This window comes from Podarcis cretensis (genome assembly GCF_951804945.1).
Source record: "Podarcis cretensis genome assembly, chromosome: 12".
Classification (NCBI taxonomy): Eukaryota; Metazoa; Chordata; class Lepidosauria; order Squamata; family Lacertidae; genus Podarcis; species Podarcis cretensis.
The window spans coordinates 3,515,419-3,535,662 of NC_137181.1; the positions used below are offsets into that span (position 1 = coordinate 3,515,419).

The following is a 20,244-nucleotide window of genomic DNA, read 5'->3' on the forward strand; positions in this document are numbered from 1 at the left end:
TTTAGACCAGAACCTCTTTCTCAGCTCCACTGAGCAGACAAATTACAGCATGTATTATGATGTGGTTTATTTCTATACTGCTTTTGGGCCCACAGACGGAGGAAACGGCGAAGGAAGAGCATGTCGATGCGAAATAAAATAAAACAAAACCCTCCCAGTACAATCAATCGATTGAAAGGATATAAAATGACAAAACTACAACATACCCATCAGTTACACTGGTTTTTGCCTTATCATGTAGCACCCTGCTTGTGGTTAACGCTTAGCTGGAATGAAATATTCAACGCAGCAATAGAGAAATTAAAATAATAATTTATTTGTCAGACAAATAAATATGAGGCACAGTGGTATATGGTTACCAAGCTCTGGCCTGGCCTCCTGCCATTCTGGCCAGCACTTATATTTCCTTAATCCAGCCCCCTTGCTCCTCCTGTGGCTGCCTCTGTCCAATCAGCCTGGTTGAAATTCCTATTGGCTGTTTGCTAGAACCAATCACAAAAGATACACCCATTTCCTCTTGCCTTTTATGGGAAATAAAAAGATATATATTCTTCCATCTATAAATGACAAATAAGTAGTCATATATCTTACATGTGTCTCAACAAGGAACCTTAATTACCAGCTCACCTCGCCCTATTGCCCTCCAAAACAAATGGTTTAATCTCAATTTTTTATCTTAAACAGATGTCAAGGATCTTGAATTCACATCATCATTGAAAGATCTCCTTCTCTTGAAGGTCTTTAAACGAAGGCCTGACAACCATATGTGTGCTCTAATGATGTTTCCTGCTTGGCAGGGGGGCTGGGCTGGTGGCTGATGGCCCCTGTGATCTCTTCCAACTATATGAAATAAGAATCTAGCATAAGGATTTAACATTTCTTAGCTTCTAATTCCTTTGCATAATTACATTTAAGCCAATATATTTAATATATAACATAGATAGCTTTTTAGAAGAATAAACCTTTTCAAAGTAAAAAAGGAAGGAACAGTTTCCAGCCTCAAAATAAGATAGAAAGAAAACCTCTTCTCCAGCCAAGCCAGTTGCCTTTTTCACTGCTCTTGACCTTTCAACCTTAGGAAAATATGGCTCAAGTTTAATGGGAGGCACATGGTTTTATTTTACTATTTACCCACTCTTAATTATGTTTATCTCCTTTTTTATCTTCTGTAATATGTAGGGTCAGTGTAACCTTGGCTGTCAGCCTGTAATTCCCTTTGACTTTGAGAATTGTTTTCTGCTATAAATCAGGGGGGCCCCTTGTCCAGGAGAATAAACATCTTGCCAAGGTTCTTAGGCAGCTGGTCTTCTGCCTGGCATGAACATTTGAAAATCTTTAAGCTCATTTTAAAATACAGGCCCTGATCAAGCCTTAATAAAAATGCAGGCTATGATTAGATGCCTCAATCATGCAAGTTTATTTGCATTGGTGCTTCTACCTCATTGCATGAAACACCTATCTGGAATTAGAAACTGAGGGAAAGGTGAGAGGCCGCTGGCATTTTGGCTCCTCTTCTGCCAGAACTGATTCCCACAGGGGCTATTCCACCTTCCAAATGGTTCCAGTGCTGTCCAAATTTTTATCAAAGTGATGTGAAGGGCCGTGGGGGCCAACCTTTTTAGGATTTTGCCCCAGGAAATAAACTACCACAGGGGCTGGATTAAACCAACCAGCGGGCTGGATTAGGCCCCCGAAATGGACTTTGGACATGCCTGGGTTAAACATTGATGGCACTTTATGAAGAGATATTGCCACAATTTGCTTGTTTCCCTGTTCTCTCCCTTTCCCATTGTTGACTGTAAGCGGGTGGGGAAAGGGATTGCCCTGTTTTTTTTAAAAAAAAATCTTGCCTTGGGTACACTTAGTTTAGCAGCCCCAACTTGGAGGGGGTGTCTGGATTTTGCAGGGAGGGGGAAAGATGGAGAGACCCTCCCTCCTGCGGATCTTTTGCACAGGTAGCCAACTTTTGAGGTGCAATAGTGTCGTCTGGGCAGCCCAGGACTTCCAGACAATTATTACATTTATATACCGCCCTAATTTATCCGACGGTCACATAATAATACAGAATGCATAACATGACAAGCAAACCCAAATTGCCAATGTCCCCCTCACGCAAACTCGGAGCAGTTCTCGCCAGAAAAGTACAGTGGAACCTCGGGTTGCGAACGTGATCCATGTGGGAGGCACATTCGCAACTCGCAGCGCTGCGCCTGCACAGGTTGCAATTCGGTACTTCTGCGCATGCGCAAAGCGCAATTTAGTGATTCTGTGCATGCGCGAGCACCGAAACCCAGAAGTAACGCGTTCAGTACTCCTGGGTTCGGCGTGGTGCGCAACCCTTGTCGTAACCCGAGGTTTGTTGTTTAGTTGTTTAGTCGTGTCCAACTCTTCATGACCCCCTGGACCCCAGAGCATTCCAGGCCCTCCTGTCTTCCACTGCCTCCCGCAGTTTGGTCAGACTCATGCTGGTAGCTTCGAGAACACTGTCCAACCATCTCGTCCTCTGTCGTCCCCTTCTCCTTGTGCCCTCCATCTTTCCCAGCATCAGGGTCTTTTCCAGGGAGTCTTCTCTTCTCATGAGGTGGCCAAAGTACTGGAGCCTCAGCTTCAGGATCTGTCCTTCCAGTGAGCACTCAGGGCTGATTCCCTTCAGAATGAATCGGTTTGATCTTCTTGCAGTCCATGGGACTCTCAAGAGTCTCCTCCAGCACCAGAATTCAAAAGCAGCAATTCTTCAGCAATCAGCCTTCTTTATGGTCCAGCTCTCACTTCCATACATTACTACTGGGAAAACTATACCCAATTTAACTATACAGTGGTACCTTGGGTTACATATGCTTCAGGTTACAGACTACGCTAACCCAGAAATAGTACCTCGGGTTAAGAACTTTGCTTCAGAACAGAAATCGTGCTCCGGCAGCACAGCAGCAGCAGAAGGCCCCATTAGAAGTGGTGCTTCAGGTTAAGAACAGTTTCAGGTTAAGAACAGACCTTGGAACGAATTAAGTACTTAACCCGAGGTACCACTGTACAGACCTTTGTTGGCAAGGTAAAGGTAAAGGTAAAGGGACCCCTGACCATTAGGTCCAGTCGTGGCCGACTCTGGGGTTGCGGCGCTCATCTCGCTTTATTGGCCGAAGAAGCCAGCGTACAGCTTCCGGGTCATGTGGCCAGCATGACTAAGCCGCTTCTGGCAAACCAGAGCAGCGCACAGAAACGCCGTTTTCCTTCCCGCCGGAGTGGTACCTATTTATCTACTTGCACCTGGATGTGCTTTCGGACTGCTAGGTTGGCAGGAGCAGGGACCGAGCAATGGGAGCTCACCCCGTCACGGGGATTCAAACCACCGACCTTCTGATCGGCAAGTCTGTGGTTTCACCCACAGCGCCACCCATGTCCCATTGTTGGCAAGGTACCACTGTACAAAACGAGAACACAAAATACATGATAAAACAAGAACAAGTTTAATAAACAAAGAAACAACAACAACCCTGCGAGGCAGATTAGAATATGAGAGAGAGAGAAAATGAATGCATGTAGCCAGTTCAAAATCACCCTGGGGGTTTCATGGCTGGATGATGGACTCAAGGGCATCCTGATCAAATTTGCAGATGACACCAAACTGGGAGGGGTGGCTAACACCCCAGAGGACAGGATCACACTTCAAAACGACCTTGACAGATTAGAGAACTGGGCCAAAACAAACAAGATGAATTTTAACAGGGAGAAATGTAAAGTATTGCACATGGCCAAAAAAAAGGAGAGGCACAAATACAAGATGGGTGACACCTGGCTTGAGAGCAGTACATGTGAAAAGGATCTAGGAGTCTTGGTTGACCACAAACTTGACATGAGCCAGCAGTGTGATGCGGCAGCTAAAAAAGCCAATGCAATTCTGGGCTGCATCAATAGGAGTATAGCATCTAGATCAAGGGAAGTAATAGTGCCACTGTATTCTGCTCTGGTCAGACCTCACCTGGAGTACTGTGTCCAGTTCTGGGCACCACAGTTCAAGAAGGACACTGACAAACTGGAACGTGTCCAGAGGAGGGCAACCAAAATGGTCAAAGGCCTGGAAACGATGCCTTATGAGGAACGGCAAAGGGAGCTGGGCATGTTTAGCCTGGAGAAGAGGAGGTTAAGGGGTGATATGATAGCCATGTTCAAATATATAAAAGGATGTCACATAGAGGAGGGAGAAAGGTTGTTTTCTGCTGCTCCAGAGAAGCGGACACAGAGCAATGGTTCCAAACTACAAGAAAGAAGATTCCACCTAAACATTAGGAAGAACTTCCTGTCAGTAAGAGCTGTTCTACAGTGGAATTTGCTGCCAAGGAGTGTGGTGGAGTCTCCTTCTTTGGGGGTCTTTAAGCAGAGGCTTGATAACCATATGTCAGGAGTGCTCTGATGGTGTTTCCTGCTTGGCAGGGGGTTGGACTCGATGGCCCTTGGGGTCTCTTCCAACTCTTCTATGATTCTATGATTCTATGATTCTATGATTCTAACATGCCATATACAGTACCTCCACATGTGGTGGGAGTGCCCCCAAATCCAACTATTCTGGACAACAGTCATAGGAGAAATATGTAATATAACTAAGCAAGTATTAGAAATAACCCCAGAATTGGAGGAGGTTAAGGGGTGATATGATAGCCATGTTCAAATATATAAAAGGATGTCACATAGAGGAGGGAGGGAGGTTGTTTTCTGCTGTTCCAGAGAAGCGGACACGGAGCAATGGTTCCAAGCTACAAGAAAGAAGATTCCACCTAAACATTAGGAAGAACTTCCTGACAGTAAGAGCTGTTCGACAGTGGAATTTGCTGCCCAGGAGTGTGGTGGAGTCTCCTTCTTTGGAGGTCTTTAAGCAGAGGCTTGACAACCATATGTCAGGAGTGCTCTGATGGTGTTTCCTGCTTGGCAGGGGGTTGGACTCCATGGCCCTTGGGGTCTCTTCCAACTCTAGGATTCTATGGCTGACGCTGGGTTTGAACCCTGGCTTCCCAGACCCTAGTCAACCACTCTAACCATTGCACCGCACTGCCTCCTCCTCTTCTCAAGGGAGGGAGGGGGGAGTGGAGAGGAAGCCCCTCCCTTTGCCCTTCACTCCCCTTCCATTAAGAAACCCGCGCCGGCCTTGCGTAACCACCCTCCCTTCCTCTTGATTGGCCGCGGGATACGGTGATTGACACTTAAACCCGGCGGGAGGGGAAAAAGGCGCCGAGGTTGCGAAACGGGGAATCGCATCCGGGTCACGTGCACCAATGGGGAGCTCGGGGCGGCGCGGTGCTTTCCGGGAGTTGCGGTCTTCCCGGCCAGGGCCGGAAGGGGCGGGGCGAAGGGGAAGGCAGGCGCATGCGCAGCAGTCGAGCTCGGCAGAAAGCCGGTTGGGAGGCGGCTGTGAGGCGCGTGCGTTGCCGGGTCTCCTTCGGGGTCGGAGCGGCTGGTGAGGTGAGGGGTCGGGGCCTCACTGGGGGGGGTTGTTTTCGGGGAGGGGGCCTGTTTAAGGAGGCCTTTCTTCTCGGGGAGGGGGAGCCTGCTTTAAGAATATAAAAAAAGGTTTTAATCTAATCTGACTGACTGGGTGAAACTTTATTTTTGCAAAGTTTCCTTTGGCTTTTCTATAATAATAATAATAATAATAATAATATTTTTTTATTTATACCCCTCTCTCCCCTCTATAATAATAATAATAATAAAATCTCTCTCCCCTCAATAATAATAATAATAAAATTTTATTTATACCTCTCTCTCCCCTCTAGAATAATAATAAAATTTTATTTATACCCCTCTCTCCCCTCTAGAATAATAATACTGTAATAAAATTTTATTTATACCTCTCTCTCCCCTCTAGAATAATAATACTGTAATAAAATTTTATTTATACCCCTCTCTCCCCTCTAGAATAATAATAATAATAATAATAATAATAAAATCTCTCTCCCCTCAATAATAATAATAATAAAATTTTATTTATACCTCTCTCTCCCCTCTAGAATAATAATACTGTAATAATAAAATTTTATTTATACCCCTCTCTCCCCTCTAGAATAATAATACTGTAATAATAAAATTTTATCTATACCCCTCTCTCCCCTCTAGAATAATAATACTGTGATAAAATTTTATTTATACTTCTCTCTCCCCTCAATAATAATAATAATAATAATATTTTATTTATACCCCTCTCTCCCCTCAATAATAATGATAATAATATTTTATTTATACCCCTCTCTCCCCTCAATAATAATAATAATAATAACATTTTATTTATACCCCTCTCTCCTCTCTATAATAATAATAATAATAATAATTTATTTATACCCCTCTCTCCCCAGCCAAGACCAGGCTCAGGGCGGCTAACACCAGGTATAAAAACAATTGATTGAAATACAGCTTAAAAACAAGATGATGATGATGATGATGATAATAATAATTTTTTATTTGTACCCCACCCATCTGGCTGGGTTTCCCCAGCCGCTCTGGGCGGCTTCCACAAAGACCAAAAATACACTAAGATGTCACACATTAGAAACTTCCCCAAACAGGGTTGCCTTCAGATGTCTTCTGAATGTCAGGTAGTTGTTTTTCCTTTGACATCTGGTGGGAGGATGTTCCACAGGGCAGGGGCCACCACCGAGAAGGCCCTCTGCCTGGTTCCCTGTAACCTCACTTCTCGCAATGAGGGAACCGCCAGAAGGCCCTCGGAGCTGGACCTCAGCATCCGGGCAGAACGATGGGGGTGGAGATTAAAATACAACATTAAAATACATGCCTTGCCTTCTCTCCCCCCCCCCCCCGCAGGTGGTTTAGCTTCCCCGTTTTGCTTCCCGCAAAACGACCCTGCCAGGTAGGCCAGGAGGCTCAGAGAGAGGCCAAGGTCAGCGTTTGAGCTTCAGGGCCAGGAAGGGAGTCGAACCCGTGGCCACCCCCTCACCCAAGTCCAGCCCTTTAATCACAACCACATGCTGGATTTTGGAGTTGCTGCTGAGAATGGGGGGGGGGCAGAAAGTCTTTCTGAATTTGTAGATTTTTTCCCCAAATTTTTTTTATTCATTTTATAACACAAATAAAACAACACAAACGGGAAAACAAACAAATTCTTGTCTTGTCCTAAGTTTTTCTAAACATTGTTATGTGGGCTTCCCCAAGTCCCCCCTATCTGATTTTCATTTTACTTCATCCTTAGCAGTTCACATATATCATGATTTCTAACCATTTTTTAAAATCGCGCTTACTTTAACTGTAAAAATCTTCACATTTTATCACTTACAAATAATACTATTTTAAAATACACTATCTTCTACTTCTAACTCTACAGCCTATATCCAGCTATTCTAAGATTTAAATATTAACTGAAATTGTAGTTTTTTGGGGGGCTGGAGTCGATAGCCTCCCATCGTGGAGCAGCGCTTTGTAAAGTCCCTTTTATCCTTTCCCCCTCTGGACCCTTCCTAAAATGCCGGGCAGCCAGTGATATAATTGTGACTTCAAGATAAATTGGGCAAAAAACCATCCCATTTTAATTAGGCCTTTTGCTATTAACAATCCATGTCGTTTTAGAGCGGGTGGAATGTTGTAATGTGCGTTTCTTTGAGTTGCTGTGGCAAAAAGGGCGACTGATGCTTTCAATTAATACCAATAATTTTATAGTCTTCAATAAGCAATTGCTTTGGTGTCTAGAAATTCTTTCTGGCATCTTATTTTGGAATGAAGAACTAGCCTGGGGAGTAATCTCCCCACCACCATCTACAGATTCTCATTTGAAGGATACTTTAAAGGGTAGATTCTTAAGGATCTTGTCTGAGACAAGAAAATAAAGGACTCTTTCCTTAAAATGACTCTCATTCCCCCCCCCCCAAGCTCTTCATGGTCCACCTTTTTTAGGGGCAGTAGAAAGGAAGGAATTGGGAAAAGGAGTTAAGTGAAGTGCTGAAGGAGGAAATGGGAGCGACTGAAGTTGCTAAAGTCATGGCTACTGTAAAATGAGCCTAGGCACGTGGTTTTGGGAGTAGCTGGCAAGTTGCAGAGCGGAGACTTGGAGTTTGTATAGCCAGGAAAGCCGGCATTTCTGTGATGATGCAATTGGAGACACTCACATCCGGAAGCAGCATGCAGTAAAGTTCTGATGCAACTGGAACAAAGATTATGGGGGCAGGTGACGCAAACAGGATGGACTGCTAAAACAGCTGAAGGCCATGGGAACTTTGTGTCCTCAGAAGAAGTAGTGGGGGAAACCCTGTATGTAGCAACAAAAGCTTATTTAAAGTTGGTGTAAGATGGGGTCAGGACGCGGGTGGCACTGTGGGTTAAACCACAGAGCCTAGGACTTGCCAATCAGAAGGTCGGTGGTTCGAATCCCCGCGACAGGGTGAGCTCCCGTTGCTCGGTCCCAGCTCCTGCCAACCTAGCAGTTCGAAAGCACGTCAAAGTGCAAGTAGATAAATAGGTACCGCTCCGGCGGGAAGGTAAACGGTGTTTCCGTGCGCTGCTCTGGTTCGCCAGAAGCGGCTTAGTCATGCTGGCCACATGACCCGGAAGCTGTACGCCGGCTCCCTCGGCCAGTAAAGCGAGATGAGTGCCGCAACCCCAAAGTTGGTCACGACTGGACCTAATGGTCAGGGGTCCTCTTTACCCTAAGATGGGGTCAGCAACGTTTTTGTGACTTGGACCGGTTCACAGTCCCACAGACACCAAGGTGGGCCGGAGTGTGTGCGCATGCATGCATGCGCAAACGCTGTTTCCTTCGCGAAGGAGGCGTGCGCAGCTTCTCATTGGCTGCAGAAGCTTCCTGCCACCAATGGGAAGCTGGCCAGTGTCACGGAAGGCGGTCCCCGCTCTGCTTGCAGTTTAGTGCGGCGCACGGGAGCTGACCAAGCGGGCAGCAGGGGTCTATGGGCCAGTTAAACGACCCCCATGGGCTTTAGGTTGCCAACCCCTGGTGTAAGACTTCTGGTAAGGGAGACTTTTCCCCCGAATGAAACCTGATGGTGTGACTGACTGATATCCCTCAAAAGCAGACTCCCTCGTAAGGAGTGAATCTCTAACCTGCCTTTGTAACTCTGGTGTTCCTGCATCAATGAACCGAGTCCTTGGAAGTCAAATAATTCTGCTGTCTCTGTTGGGAGCGACTGATTGCTCCAGGGGCAAAAAGGGCAGCGGGATATTTCTTGCTTCCCTCCCCGCATCCCTGCAGATCGTGGGGGTCAAGCTCAGAGCAGAACGTTCTGCAGAGACACAGTAGGCTGCAGCTATATACGCAGATACTTTTGAATATATTCAAGGGCAAGCAGCTGGAGCTATGCAAGCTTTCTCGGTATGAGAGGACAGACTGAGATAAGGGGGCCTGGTGTGCGATAAGGTAGCCATTTCTTTAAATTAGTAACAGATTTGGCTCTTCCATGATAACCAGGGAAGGGTCTGGAAGAATCGGGCAGCAAGAAGTAGGGATCCAGTGTTGTGTGACCGGATACGGAAGGGGGATGGGCTCTGCAAGTACCTATCTTCCAAACTTTCCCCCATAGTCCAGGGATATAACTCACCCATGTGTTATAGGGAGGGAGAGGAGTGGTTAAATCAGGCATAGGCAAACTCGGCCCTCCAGCTGTTTTGGGACTACAACTCCCATCATCCCTAGCTAACAGTACCAGTGGTCAGGAATGATGGGAGTTGTAGTCCCAAAACAGCTGGCGGACTGAGTTTGCCTATGCCTGAGTTAAATTAATCTTCCCTTTATAATGATAAATAATAAATTTTGATTTATACCCCGCCCTTCCCAGTTCAGAAAACCGGGCTCAGGGCGGCTAACAACAAATTTAAAACACCCAATTGTAGAAACAGTATAAAGACATGAATAACAATAAAATTCAAAGTTCAGAAATCAATTTAGGGGAAATCCATCTAATAAGCATTAGATAATCACCAGGGCTAGCTGGCTGAATTAGTCCTACTTGGGCCAGCGAGGAGGCCAGGGGAGAATTAGCTGTGGGGTCCCAGAGCGGGTAATCTTCAGAAAAAGGGGGGGGGGGAGAAGGGAAATGAAAGATCAGGCTGAATTCAGATTAAAGGCCTTTGGGTCTCTTGGACTGAAGACCTGGATGAGGTCCTCCAGGCCACTCCCATCCGGCCCTCAGCTCTCCTGTTGCCATAGTGTGTAGCTTAGTTGGTAGGGCATAAGGCTATTAATCTTAGGATCATAGGTTTGAACCCATGTTGGGCAAGAGATTCTTGCATTGCAGGATAACCCTCGTTGTTCCTTCCAAGTCTAGGATTCTGTGGCCAACTTCAGTGCTTTTGCCTTGTCTTTAAACTATAACCTTTATTGGATGGTTAGTATTGATAACTTAGCCTGTGAGATCACCTTACCGCATACATACCGTATTTTTCGTTCTATAGGACGCACATTTTCCCCTCCAAAAATTAAGGGGAAATGTGTGTGCGTCCTATAGAGCGAATGCAGGCTGCGCCGCTAAGCCCAAAGCCAGAACAGGAAGACGGAGCACTGCGGAGCGCTCCGTCTCACTGCTCTAGCTTGGGGATGGCTGCGCGCACAGCCTCTCCAGGGCAGCGGGGTGCCTTCACCCCGCTGTCCTGCAGAAGCTAGCAAGGCTGTTCCCAAGCCAGAACAGCGAGACGGGGGGCTCTGTCTCGCTGCTCTAGCTTGGGGACGGCTCCGCGCAAAGCCTCTGCAGGGCAGCGGGGCGCTGCGCTCCAAAGGCTTCAGGGATCTTTGAGGCTGGCGGTGGGGGAAAGCAGCGCTTCCCCCCACCGCCAGCCCCACAAGCTCTAGTGAATGTACCTTGAACGCACCTTGTTTTAGAGGGGGGAAACAAGAAAAAAAAATTCCCCTGTTCTCCCCCTCCTATGGTCCTGTGCGTCCTATGGTCCGGTGCGTCCAATGGAGCAAAAAATACGGTACGTATTGCCTTGACTGTTTCGATCTGCGAGATTGGCACTGTTAATAGGTGTCACATAATCCTTGTTTAATTCGTAAGAAAAGGATGATTTAGTATGGCAGCACCTATGCTTTGAAACTCCTTGCCTGTTGGCCAGGTGCATTTACTGTATTATTTGTGGTGCCTTCTATACACCATTTTTGTTTGGACAAACTTAGATTTGTAGAACACTGATGAGTGTTGTTGTTTTTTTTGCTTATGGCCAATTCTACTGTTTTTAAAATGTTTTGAATTGTTGTCTTTATAAAAAATAATAATATTGTTTTACTCCTCTTGTAAACCATTTGAGGGTTGCTTTTTTACTACCAAGCTGGACATGTTGTTAAATAATAAAGTAAATAAAAAATTGATATTCTTGCATACACTCAAACCTCGGTTGTCAGACGTAATCCATTCCAGAAGCCCATTCGGCTTCCGAAATGTTCGACAACTGAAGTGCAGCTTCTGATTGGTTGCAGTAGCTTCGTGTGTTTGGCTTCCAAAAAACAGTCGAAAACCGGAACACTTACTTCTGGGTTTTTGGCGTTTGGGAGCCAAAACGTTCCAAAACGGAGGCGTTCAGGAGCTGTGGTTTGACTGTATATCTGATATTTGAATGACAGTGTTACGTGTTTATATGTAATTTATTATAGCAAATTCAAAAGCCAATATCCTCTTAATGGAAAAATTGAGTTAGGGCATGAATCTGTTGTTGTTGTTGTTTTTAAATGTGTGTTCACTTCTTTCCTTGAAGTTATCATGGCATCCAATTCAGAAAGTCCACTCCCTACCTATGAAACAGACGACAGCCAAACCTCAAAACTAATAAGAAAATCCCGGGAGTCTCCATTTGTCCCAATTGGTAAGCCCCTCTGACACTTGCAATTACCCTCTTTTTGAGATACACAATTGCCCTCATATTGTTTTGGTTGGGAATATAGGAGGTACAGTCCTAAATGTCTACAGGGCAAAAAGTCAGTACATACTGATGTATATAACTCTCTCATATAGCTGTAGATTTAACATGATTTAGTGGTCGGATTTGTACAATTGTCAGTGACTCACTTGTTTTAAATTTGCCCTTTTCTTGATTTTCAAATTGCTTTGGTACAAGCCCACCCCACCCTGGTCCGCGATGCCCTAAAAATTGGGGACTGACACTGCGCCTAGAAATGGCTGCCATCCGTCTGTCTCAGGAGACAGTGGAAGAGTGTGCCTTCGGAGGTGAAGTCAAACTGTTGGAGAGGGACTGATATGGGAGAGATGTTTTGCTGCAGCTGAGGCAGATGAAGGCGTCCGGTTTTTCTGCTGCAGATTCGCCACAGCTCTCCTCCAAGTCATTATCCCTCCTGTGGTCACTGCTGTAGATACAGAGCCTAACTGATTATGGAGCATTGCTAAAGTCTTTTCAAGCCAGATCTGACTCTATATCCTGCTTAATATCAAGGCACACTGTTCATGGAAGTAGTTACGGTAGTCTCTAATGAGTCAAGTTTCACTGGTGTCCTTAAACTTTGGCCAGAATCCAAAGAACCATCTGATTCCATCAGCAGGAATAGAGTGGGATGGGCTTTAGACTTGATTTTTTTCAGATGGCAGACCTTGGTGTTAAATCCTTGTGGGGGATCCTTTAACGTTTTCTGACTGGTGGACCTGATCCTTATCTCCCCAACCCCTGGTGGGACAAATTGGCAGGGCCTCATACTTGTCACTCACAATACTATGCTGTCTCGCGATGCTGCATTTTGAAGCCCATATATTGGGACTTCAGAGCGCGTCGTGGGGTTGTTTGAAAGCCCTTTTGCAAAGTGTGCCACACTGATTTTAAAGCTCCAGAAACAGGTTTCTCTATGGTAGGAGGAAGTGGTTTCAGTTGAAATGGCTCCTAAAATAAACACACACCCTCCATTTTCACAACAGTTTTATGCTCCCATGTGCCTCTTGGCCTAGCCAAGGAACAATCGAGAGCTCACTGCAAGCTCCTGATCGTTCCTTTAAAGCCACGTCAGTTTTTGCCCCACACCTAATGTGAAGCCTGCTTGTTCCAGGAAGGCGGAGTCACATGGGACATCAAATGTGGGGTTGCCATGCTTTGGATCAGTAAATAAGCTTTATTGTACTAGCCAAAGGCCACGGGAAAACCATACAAACACTATCAGAGAAGTATCTATATAACTATATAACTGTATATAAAAAACAGCCACTGCCTGAACCATGAAAATCATAAAATGCAGGTGCACGCATAGATTGGGGACTCCACACGGCATACAATATTTTCCTATTTAGACCTCCAAATCTCCCTTGCAGCTTACTGCAATTTTGTCCAGGTTCTTCTTCCTGATCTTATCTTCTTCCTGATCTTCTTCCTGATCTTCTTCCACCAGCACAAAGTGGGCCACATTGTAAGTTACTGGAGCATTAGCGTCACTGATCAGCCAGAGAACCCTCTCCACCGGGGAGAGTCACCTTTCCAGGACAAGCAAGGGATTTAAAAAGCAACTCTGTATATAGCGGGCAATGTGATAAAGATACTTTGGAGAAATGGCCTAATGAGCCAAGATTGGCCTGTGCCCCTGAGACTCCACATGCCTTGTACTACATGATAAGCTGCTTTTGAAACTGAAAGACTTTTCAAAAACAGTTTGTGACCCTGTATAGAGGAGTGGTGTAAAGAGATGTTCAGTGCAGACATCTTCCATGAACCTGAGCAACTTTTGGGATCCCAAGCACTACTAGTTGTCGTCAGCCCCAGCCACTTTAATCAAGAGTTCTGTTGCGGGTGCTGCAGTGGCTGCCTGCACTGCCATACAAGAAATACAGCATTTATAGGGCACTTCTGACTCTTTCTTTCCCCTTTTCTCTAGGCATTTCAGGTTTTGCAGCCGTGGTGGCCTATGGGCTGTACAAGCTGAAGCACAGAGGGGACACCAAAATGTCCGTTCATCTGATTCATATGCGTGTGGCAGCACAGGGCTTTGTTGTGGGGGCCATGACCTGTGGTATGTACCAAAACCAGAAAGTCTTGTGTCTTGTTCAGGTACGCGGCAAGTCGTCTTTCCCTGCAAACCTTTCAGTTTTCCAAGGTACCTGAGGGAGGGTGACTTGATTTGGGCCGGTCCTGGCTTGGGAACTCTGTTTTCTGTGTTCCTAAAGGAAGCCACAAGAGCTGATCACTAATCAGGTGGTGCATCACTTGGGTCACTGCTCATGATATATGTGCTTCCGTGAGTTCCTCTCCCTCCTAGTATGGAAGTGGATCTCTTGCTGCTTTGTGTGCAGCCTGGGCAGGTGTTTTACATGGGCATGATGGAGGGCTCTGAAGGATCTATGAATCCTTGGGTTCCTAAATCTTAACTCTGCTTCCATTGGCCAACACGACCAACATGTCCCTTGAACATGTCCCTGGACTGTGTCCAGTTCTGGGCACCACAGTTCAAGAAGGACACTGACAAACTGGAACGTGTCCAGAGGAGGGCAGCCAAAATGGTCAAAGGCCTGGAAACGATGCCTTATGAGGAAGGGCTAAGGGAGCTGGGCATGTTTAGCCTGGAGAAGAGGAGGTTAAGGGGTGATATGATAGCCATGTTCAAATATATAAAAGGATGTCACATAGAGGAGGGAGAAAGGTTGTTTTCTGCAGCTCCAGAGAAGCGGACACGGAGCAATGGTTCCAAGCTACAAGAAAGAAGATTCCACCTAAACATTAGGAAGAACTTCCTGACAGTAAGAGCTGTTCGACAGTGGAATTTGCTGCCAAGGAGTGTGGTGGAGTCTCCTTCTTTGGAGGTCTTTAAGCAGAGGCTTGACAACCATATGTCAGGAGTGCTCTGATGGTGTTTCCTGCTTGGCAGGGGGTTGGACTCGATGGCCCTTGTGGTCTCTTCCAACTCTATGATTCTATGAATGCATAGTTAGGCAGAGTCTATGTATATGTCTGGATAGATAGAAGAAAGTTGAAGAGATACAGTAGATGAGGTGCCTAAACAAGAAACAGCTAAACTGATCCCTGGCAGATACTTGGACACACACCCTGTTGATTTACTCTGCAAGAAGATATGGGTCTCACATAGTACATCACAAGATGTGGGTCTCTCATTCATCCAGTGCTTTATCAACTGCACTGGCTCCCGGTGGAGTACAGGGTCAGGTTTAAGGTGCTGGTTTTGACCTTTAAAGCCCTATGTGGCCTAGGACCCATGTACCTACGGGACCGCCTCTCCTGGTATGCCCTGCAGAGGACCTTAAGGTCCACAAATAACAACACTTTGGAAGTCCCGAGCCTCAAGGAGGTTAGATTGGTTTCAACTAGGGCCAGGGCCTTTTCAGCACTGGCCCCGACGTGGTGGAACGCTCTGTCACAAGAGACCAGGGCCCTGCGGGACTTGACATCTTTCTGTAGGGCCTGCAAGACAGAGCTGCTCCACCTGGCCTTTGGTTTGGACTCGGTCTGACCCTTATGTTTCCCTCCCCTTATGGTCTTGATTTATCAGCTATTTTAAAATGAGGCTGCATTTTAATCTGTATTTTAAATTGGGGTTGTTTTTTCTCCGTCTCTTTTCCCCCTATTATGTTTTTACTGTGATTTTATATTATTGGTGTTAGCCGCCCTGAGCCCGGCTCTGGCCGGGGAGGGCGGGGTATAAATAAATTTTATTATTATTTATTATTAGGGTAAGAACATGTAACGGAACACACTATGTTAAATCTGACTTCCTTGGTAGGGTGGCATAGGCCTGCTAGGTTGTGAGGTCCACTGTTTTGTGGAGAAATCTCAATCGGCCAATTTAGATCCCAGAATAGCATTGCTTTCTATATTTGCAGATGAAGCACAAAATCTTAGCTACAAAGACTTGTGCATTTTATAACTGCAGTACGTCCGTAATTGTGCATTTTATAACTGCAGTACGTCTTGTTGTTGCTAGACACTGGAGGACATTAAACGTGAACCTGTATGAAGTTTGGTATGCTTATGTCTGGGAATTAATTTTGATGGAAAAGTTAACAGAAGGGGTACGTGAAAGAAAACAACGTGAGAAACTACATAACTTTTACATAACGTGGTCCTCCTTTATTACATATGCATTAAAGAAAGAACATGCATTTAAACCACCTAAGACACATGGGAGCATGTGGAATGATTTTTTTAAAACCAGCGTATAAATAATTTTTATTTGACTATATTACTAATGTGATTACCTGGATGTAGTTTGGGGGTTAGGGGAAAACTGTATTTGATTGCTTGTATTTGATTATATATAGGGATGTGGGTGGCGCTGTGGGTTTAACCACAGAGCCTAGGACTTGCCGATCAGAAGGTTGGCAGTTCGAATCCACACGACGGGGTGAGCTCCCGTTGCTCGGTTCTGCTCCTGCCAACCTAGCAGTTCAAAAGCACGTCAAAGTGCAAGTAGATAAAGAGGTACCGCTCCGGTGGGAAGGTAAACGGCATTTCTGTGCGCTGCTCTGGTTCGCCAGAAGCGGCTTAGTCATGCTGGCCACATTGCCCGGAAGCTGTATGCTGGCTCCCTCGGCCAGTAAAGCAAGATGAGCGTCGCAACCCCAGAGTCGGTCACAAATGGACCTAATGGTCAGGGGTCCCTTTACCTATTTGATTATATGTTGTTCTTATATGCAACTAATAAAATATTCCAAAAGAAAAAAAGAAAGAAAAAAGGATTTCCAGCAAAAGAAAGATAGCTTTGAACTTGTTTTCTCCTGCTCCAGAGGGTAGGACTTGATTCGAAGGCTTCAAGTTACAAAAAAAAGGAGATCTAGACTAAACATCAGGAAAAACTTTCTGACAGTAATAGCTGGTTGACACAGGAACGGTCTCCCTCTGGATATTGTGTAGTCTCCTTCCTTGGAGGTTTTTAAGCAGAGGTTGGGGTGGCCATCTACCATGGACGCTTCAGCTGAGATTCCTGCATCAGGCTCCCTTCAAACTCTATGATTCTATGAACTCTTAACCCTCTTTTTCTTTTCTTCTTCCAGGTGTCCTTTATTCCATGTATCAAGAATACTGGGCCAAGCCCAAGCCCAAGCCCTAGGAAGCCATCAGTTGAAACCTGTGTGTGCTGGTGTTCTTATGTACTCTCTAGCGATAGACCTCACATGGAAATGGCTCTGCAGTGATAACAAGCACAAGGGAGTGGCTCTGTAACTCTGTCCACGTCACGCACGGTGTTAACCTCTACGCTGCCAGTGTTGCTCTACATTGTCAGTGACTTCAAACCTGTTCTTCTCTCTGGCTTGACACCATCAGCTGATACTTTTTTAAAAAAATAGCATCCAGCCCTTTTTCGCTATGCATCCCTGGCACTTAGGCACTCTGTGGCTTAGAGGTCCAGAATTGCCTCTTCAGAAGCTGTTCCTTTACCTTGCGAAATAATCAAGCGAGAAAATATTGGTAGAGGTGTACCAGCGTTTAGCAGAACCCAAAATCTAACTCTCTCACTGAATTCTTTAAACTCCCTTGGAACAAATGTTGTGGATAAGCAACTCTTACCATAGATTAAATTATTTGCTGCCTTTTATTTATTACACAATATTAAATTCTAAAACTCACTTATTTTCACCGGAGGGCATTGTAGTTTCTTGAATTCTTTTTTTAAAATAATAAGAATAATTGCACACTTTGTATTGCATATATTTTAAAGAGGCTTCTGTACGGCTTGTTTGCACAGGGTGGGGTCCCGATATAGAAAACCCTTGTAGTGAAATAACGGGGCCAAATAAAAAACAGACCATGGTTCTCAACATTTGATGGAAAACGTAGAATGCTGAAACAAGATCTCCTGGGCAGGGGATTCATACATTTGGTTGTGCCCGCCCCCAGTAGCTAGCCAAAATGATGTTGTTGCCACCAGCTGATCCTCCCCCTGAGCAGGTGAGGTCTTGATTATCACATCACGCCAAAACCTCAATGTTGAAGCCAGCCCCCGTCTTCCTCGCCAGCTCAAAACTGCAGGAGGAGACGATGTCAAGAATACTCACCATGCAGAACCATGAACTGGCTCACTCAGTGTTCCAGCATGAAGTTGGGGAGATTGCTTGCCCTTCAAGAAGTTGTTTTTTTTTTAAAAAATGTATTTGTTAGCGGCCAGGTGATGCTGATTATACCCCCCAAAAAAAATTCACTAAGCACTGTCGTCAACCTGTTGCTCACAACTAATTAATGGGACTTAACAGCTGTGGCTGAAATGGAATTTGAGATCTGTAAAATTCTGTTATCTGCCAGGCTGCCTGCATTCCTTGATTATATCATAATGTTCTGAGTGATGTTAAATAATGCAGTGTAAATTTAATTCAGTGACTCTGGTTTTATTAAATATATGTACATGAGAACAATTGTACTCTCCCACAAACCACATCTGTGTAGTCCGTTATTTTGTCTTTGTGTTGTTCTGTGGCATGAGAGGCACCAAACTCTGTAGCTAGAACAGGAGGGTAGGTTTTGATAAAGCAGGAGGTCTGTTTACTTTATTAAAACATGTGCATCAAGGATTCCTGAGCCGGACAGCAACAAAACAATGACACAAAACCTCAGCCTTGAGTTTTCCATGACAAATGCATTTCCTGTAGTTGTTGGCATAGATTAACTAAGGTTGATTGGTATGAGTATTAATTGTAAAGCACATACAGAAAAAGGCAGATTAACTTCCCCCAAATGTTTGGAACTTTGCTTACATGAAGGGATCAAGGGTTCATCTCAGTCACCCCACAAGTGGGGCAAGTAAGTCCCTGCCAAACTGTCATGTTTGGGGCTATAGATGCTAGATCTGAGGAGAACCAACAGGACCAATTTTCTATTATTACTCCATCCCACCTTTACCTCCAAGGAGCTCAACAGGGAGGCTGATTTGGGCCCCACGCTGTGGGTGCCCAGTGATTGGTTCCGTAACATGTCACTGTCAGGAGTTCAGCCTACGCTCGAGTAGAACCCTGGCATGTTCCCTCTATCCTGGTTGATTGTTCAGGAGCTTCATAAGCTTTCTTCAGCCCGAACATCACAGCGACCAATGCCAACCGACACTGGCACACTTAGGGATCCGCAGAGTTAGCGCATCATGCGTAACAGCAACTCAGCATTTTGGCTAATCTACTTTATTTACATATAAACACACACACGGAGAACTGCAACATGGCTCCCTCTCTCTCTAGCATCAGAGAGGAAAGAGAAAACGAACAAAGGACAATAGTCCCACTTCACAGAACACAATAACGCAAACATCCTGTCTCTTGTCACTTCCCACTCTGTGGAGATATACCGTCATGTGAAAGACAACAATCCCACGACTGCAATCATGGAGCAGGAATTCTAACAGTCACAACGTCGTCACGTCATGACAGTGTGGTGCAAGTTCTGTGGCAGTGACTAGACGGGGGCCCACGCCTCCAATGTGGGGCCTTGTGGCAGAGACACAGGCCCCAGCCCAGTCAATGCTGTGGCGCCAGAGGTAAGGTGGCAGACACATTTTGTAAACCTTAGAGGTGGGGCACTGGTTTCCGGCATGGGTGGGGGAGTGGGATGGGGGCAGGGGAGGAGAAGAGAGTCGGAGTGGGTGGGCAGGATGGCAGTGAGAAGGGGCTGTGGCTGCCGCTCTTGCAACAGGCAGGGCACCCACCGCAAAAAAAGGTGGGATTCAAGGTGCTAGGGAGTTGGCGCCTATGGAGCTCAAGATGGGTACATGGTTCCTCTTCCTTGCCATTTTATCCTCACGACTGTCAGGAGTTCAGCCTACGCTCGAGTAGGACCCTGGCAGAGACACATGCTTGACTGGCATGTTCTCTCCCTCCTGGCCGATCAGGAGCTTCAAAAGCTTTCTTCAGCCTAAATACCACAGCGACCGATGCCAACCGACACTGGCACACGTAGGGATCTGCAGAGTTATAAAAATAATAATAATAATTTATTATTTATACCCTGCCCATCTGGCTGGGCCTCCCCAGCCACTCTGGGCGGCTTCCATAGAAAGCAAAAATACAATAAAATATCACACATTAAAAACTTCCCTGAACAGGGGCTGCCTTAAGATGTCTTCTGAATGTCAGGTAGTTGTTTATCGCTTTGACATTGCTGGAAGGGCGTTCCACAGGGTGGGCGCCACTACCAAGAAGGCCCTCTGCCTGGTTCCCTGTAGCTTCTTGCAATGAGGGAAACGCCAGAGGGCCCTTGGCGCTGGACCTCAGCGTCTGGGCAGAATGATGGGGGTGGAGATGCTCCTTCAGGTATACTGGACCAAGGCCGTTTAGGGCTTTAAAGGTCAGCACCAACACTTTGAATTGTGCTCGGAAACGTACTGGGAGCCAA

General features: G+C 45.7%; 1 protein-coding gene across 3 annotated transcripts; it reads left to right on the top strand.

Annotated features, from left to right (window-relative positions):
- Positions 1-5,314: 5,314 nt before the first annotated feature.
- Positions 5,315-18,298, top strand: LOC307199294 (HIG1 domain family member 1A, mitochondrial-like). Of its 3 annotated transcripts, XM_079947106.1 has the most exons (5): positions 5,321-5,409; positions 6,339-6,369; positions 11,689-11,796; positions 13,799-13,933; positions 16,926-18,298. In XM_079947106.1, the coding sequence occupies exons 1-5, from the start codon at positions 5,356-5,358 to the stop codon at positions 16,979-16,981; spliced, it is 384 nt and encodes a 127-aa protein (XP_079803232.1). In that variant the 5' UTR covers positions 5,321-5,355; the 3' UTR covers positions 16,982-18,298. The 3 variants fall into 3 exon arrangements, with proteins under 3 accessions (XP_079803234.1, XP_079803232.1, XP_079803233.1); XM_079947108.1 differs by lacking the exon at positions 6,339-6,369 and having other exon boundaries at positions 5,315-5,409; XM_079947107.1 differs by lacking the exon at positions 6,339-6,369 and having other exon boundaries at positions 5,337-5,451.
- The last annotated feature ends 1,946 nt before the right edge of the window (positions 18,299-20,244 follow it).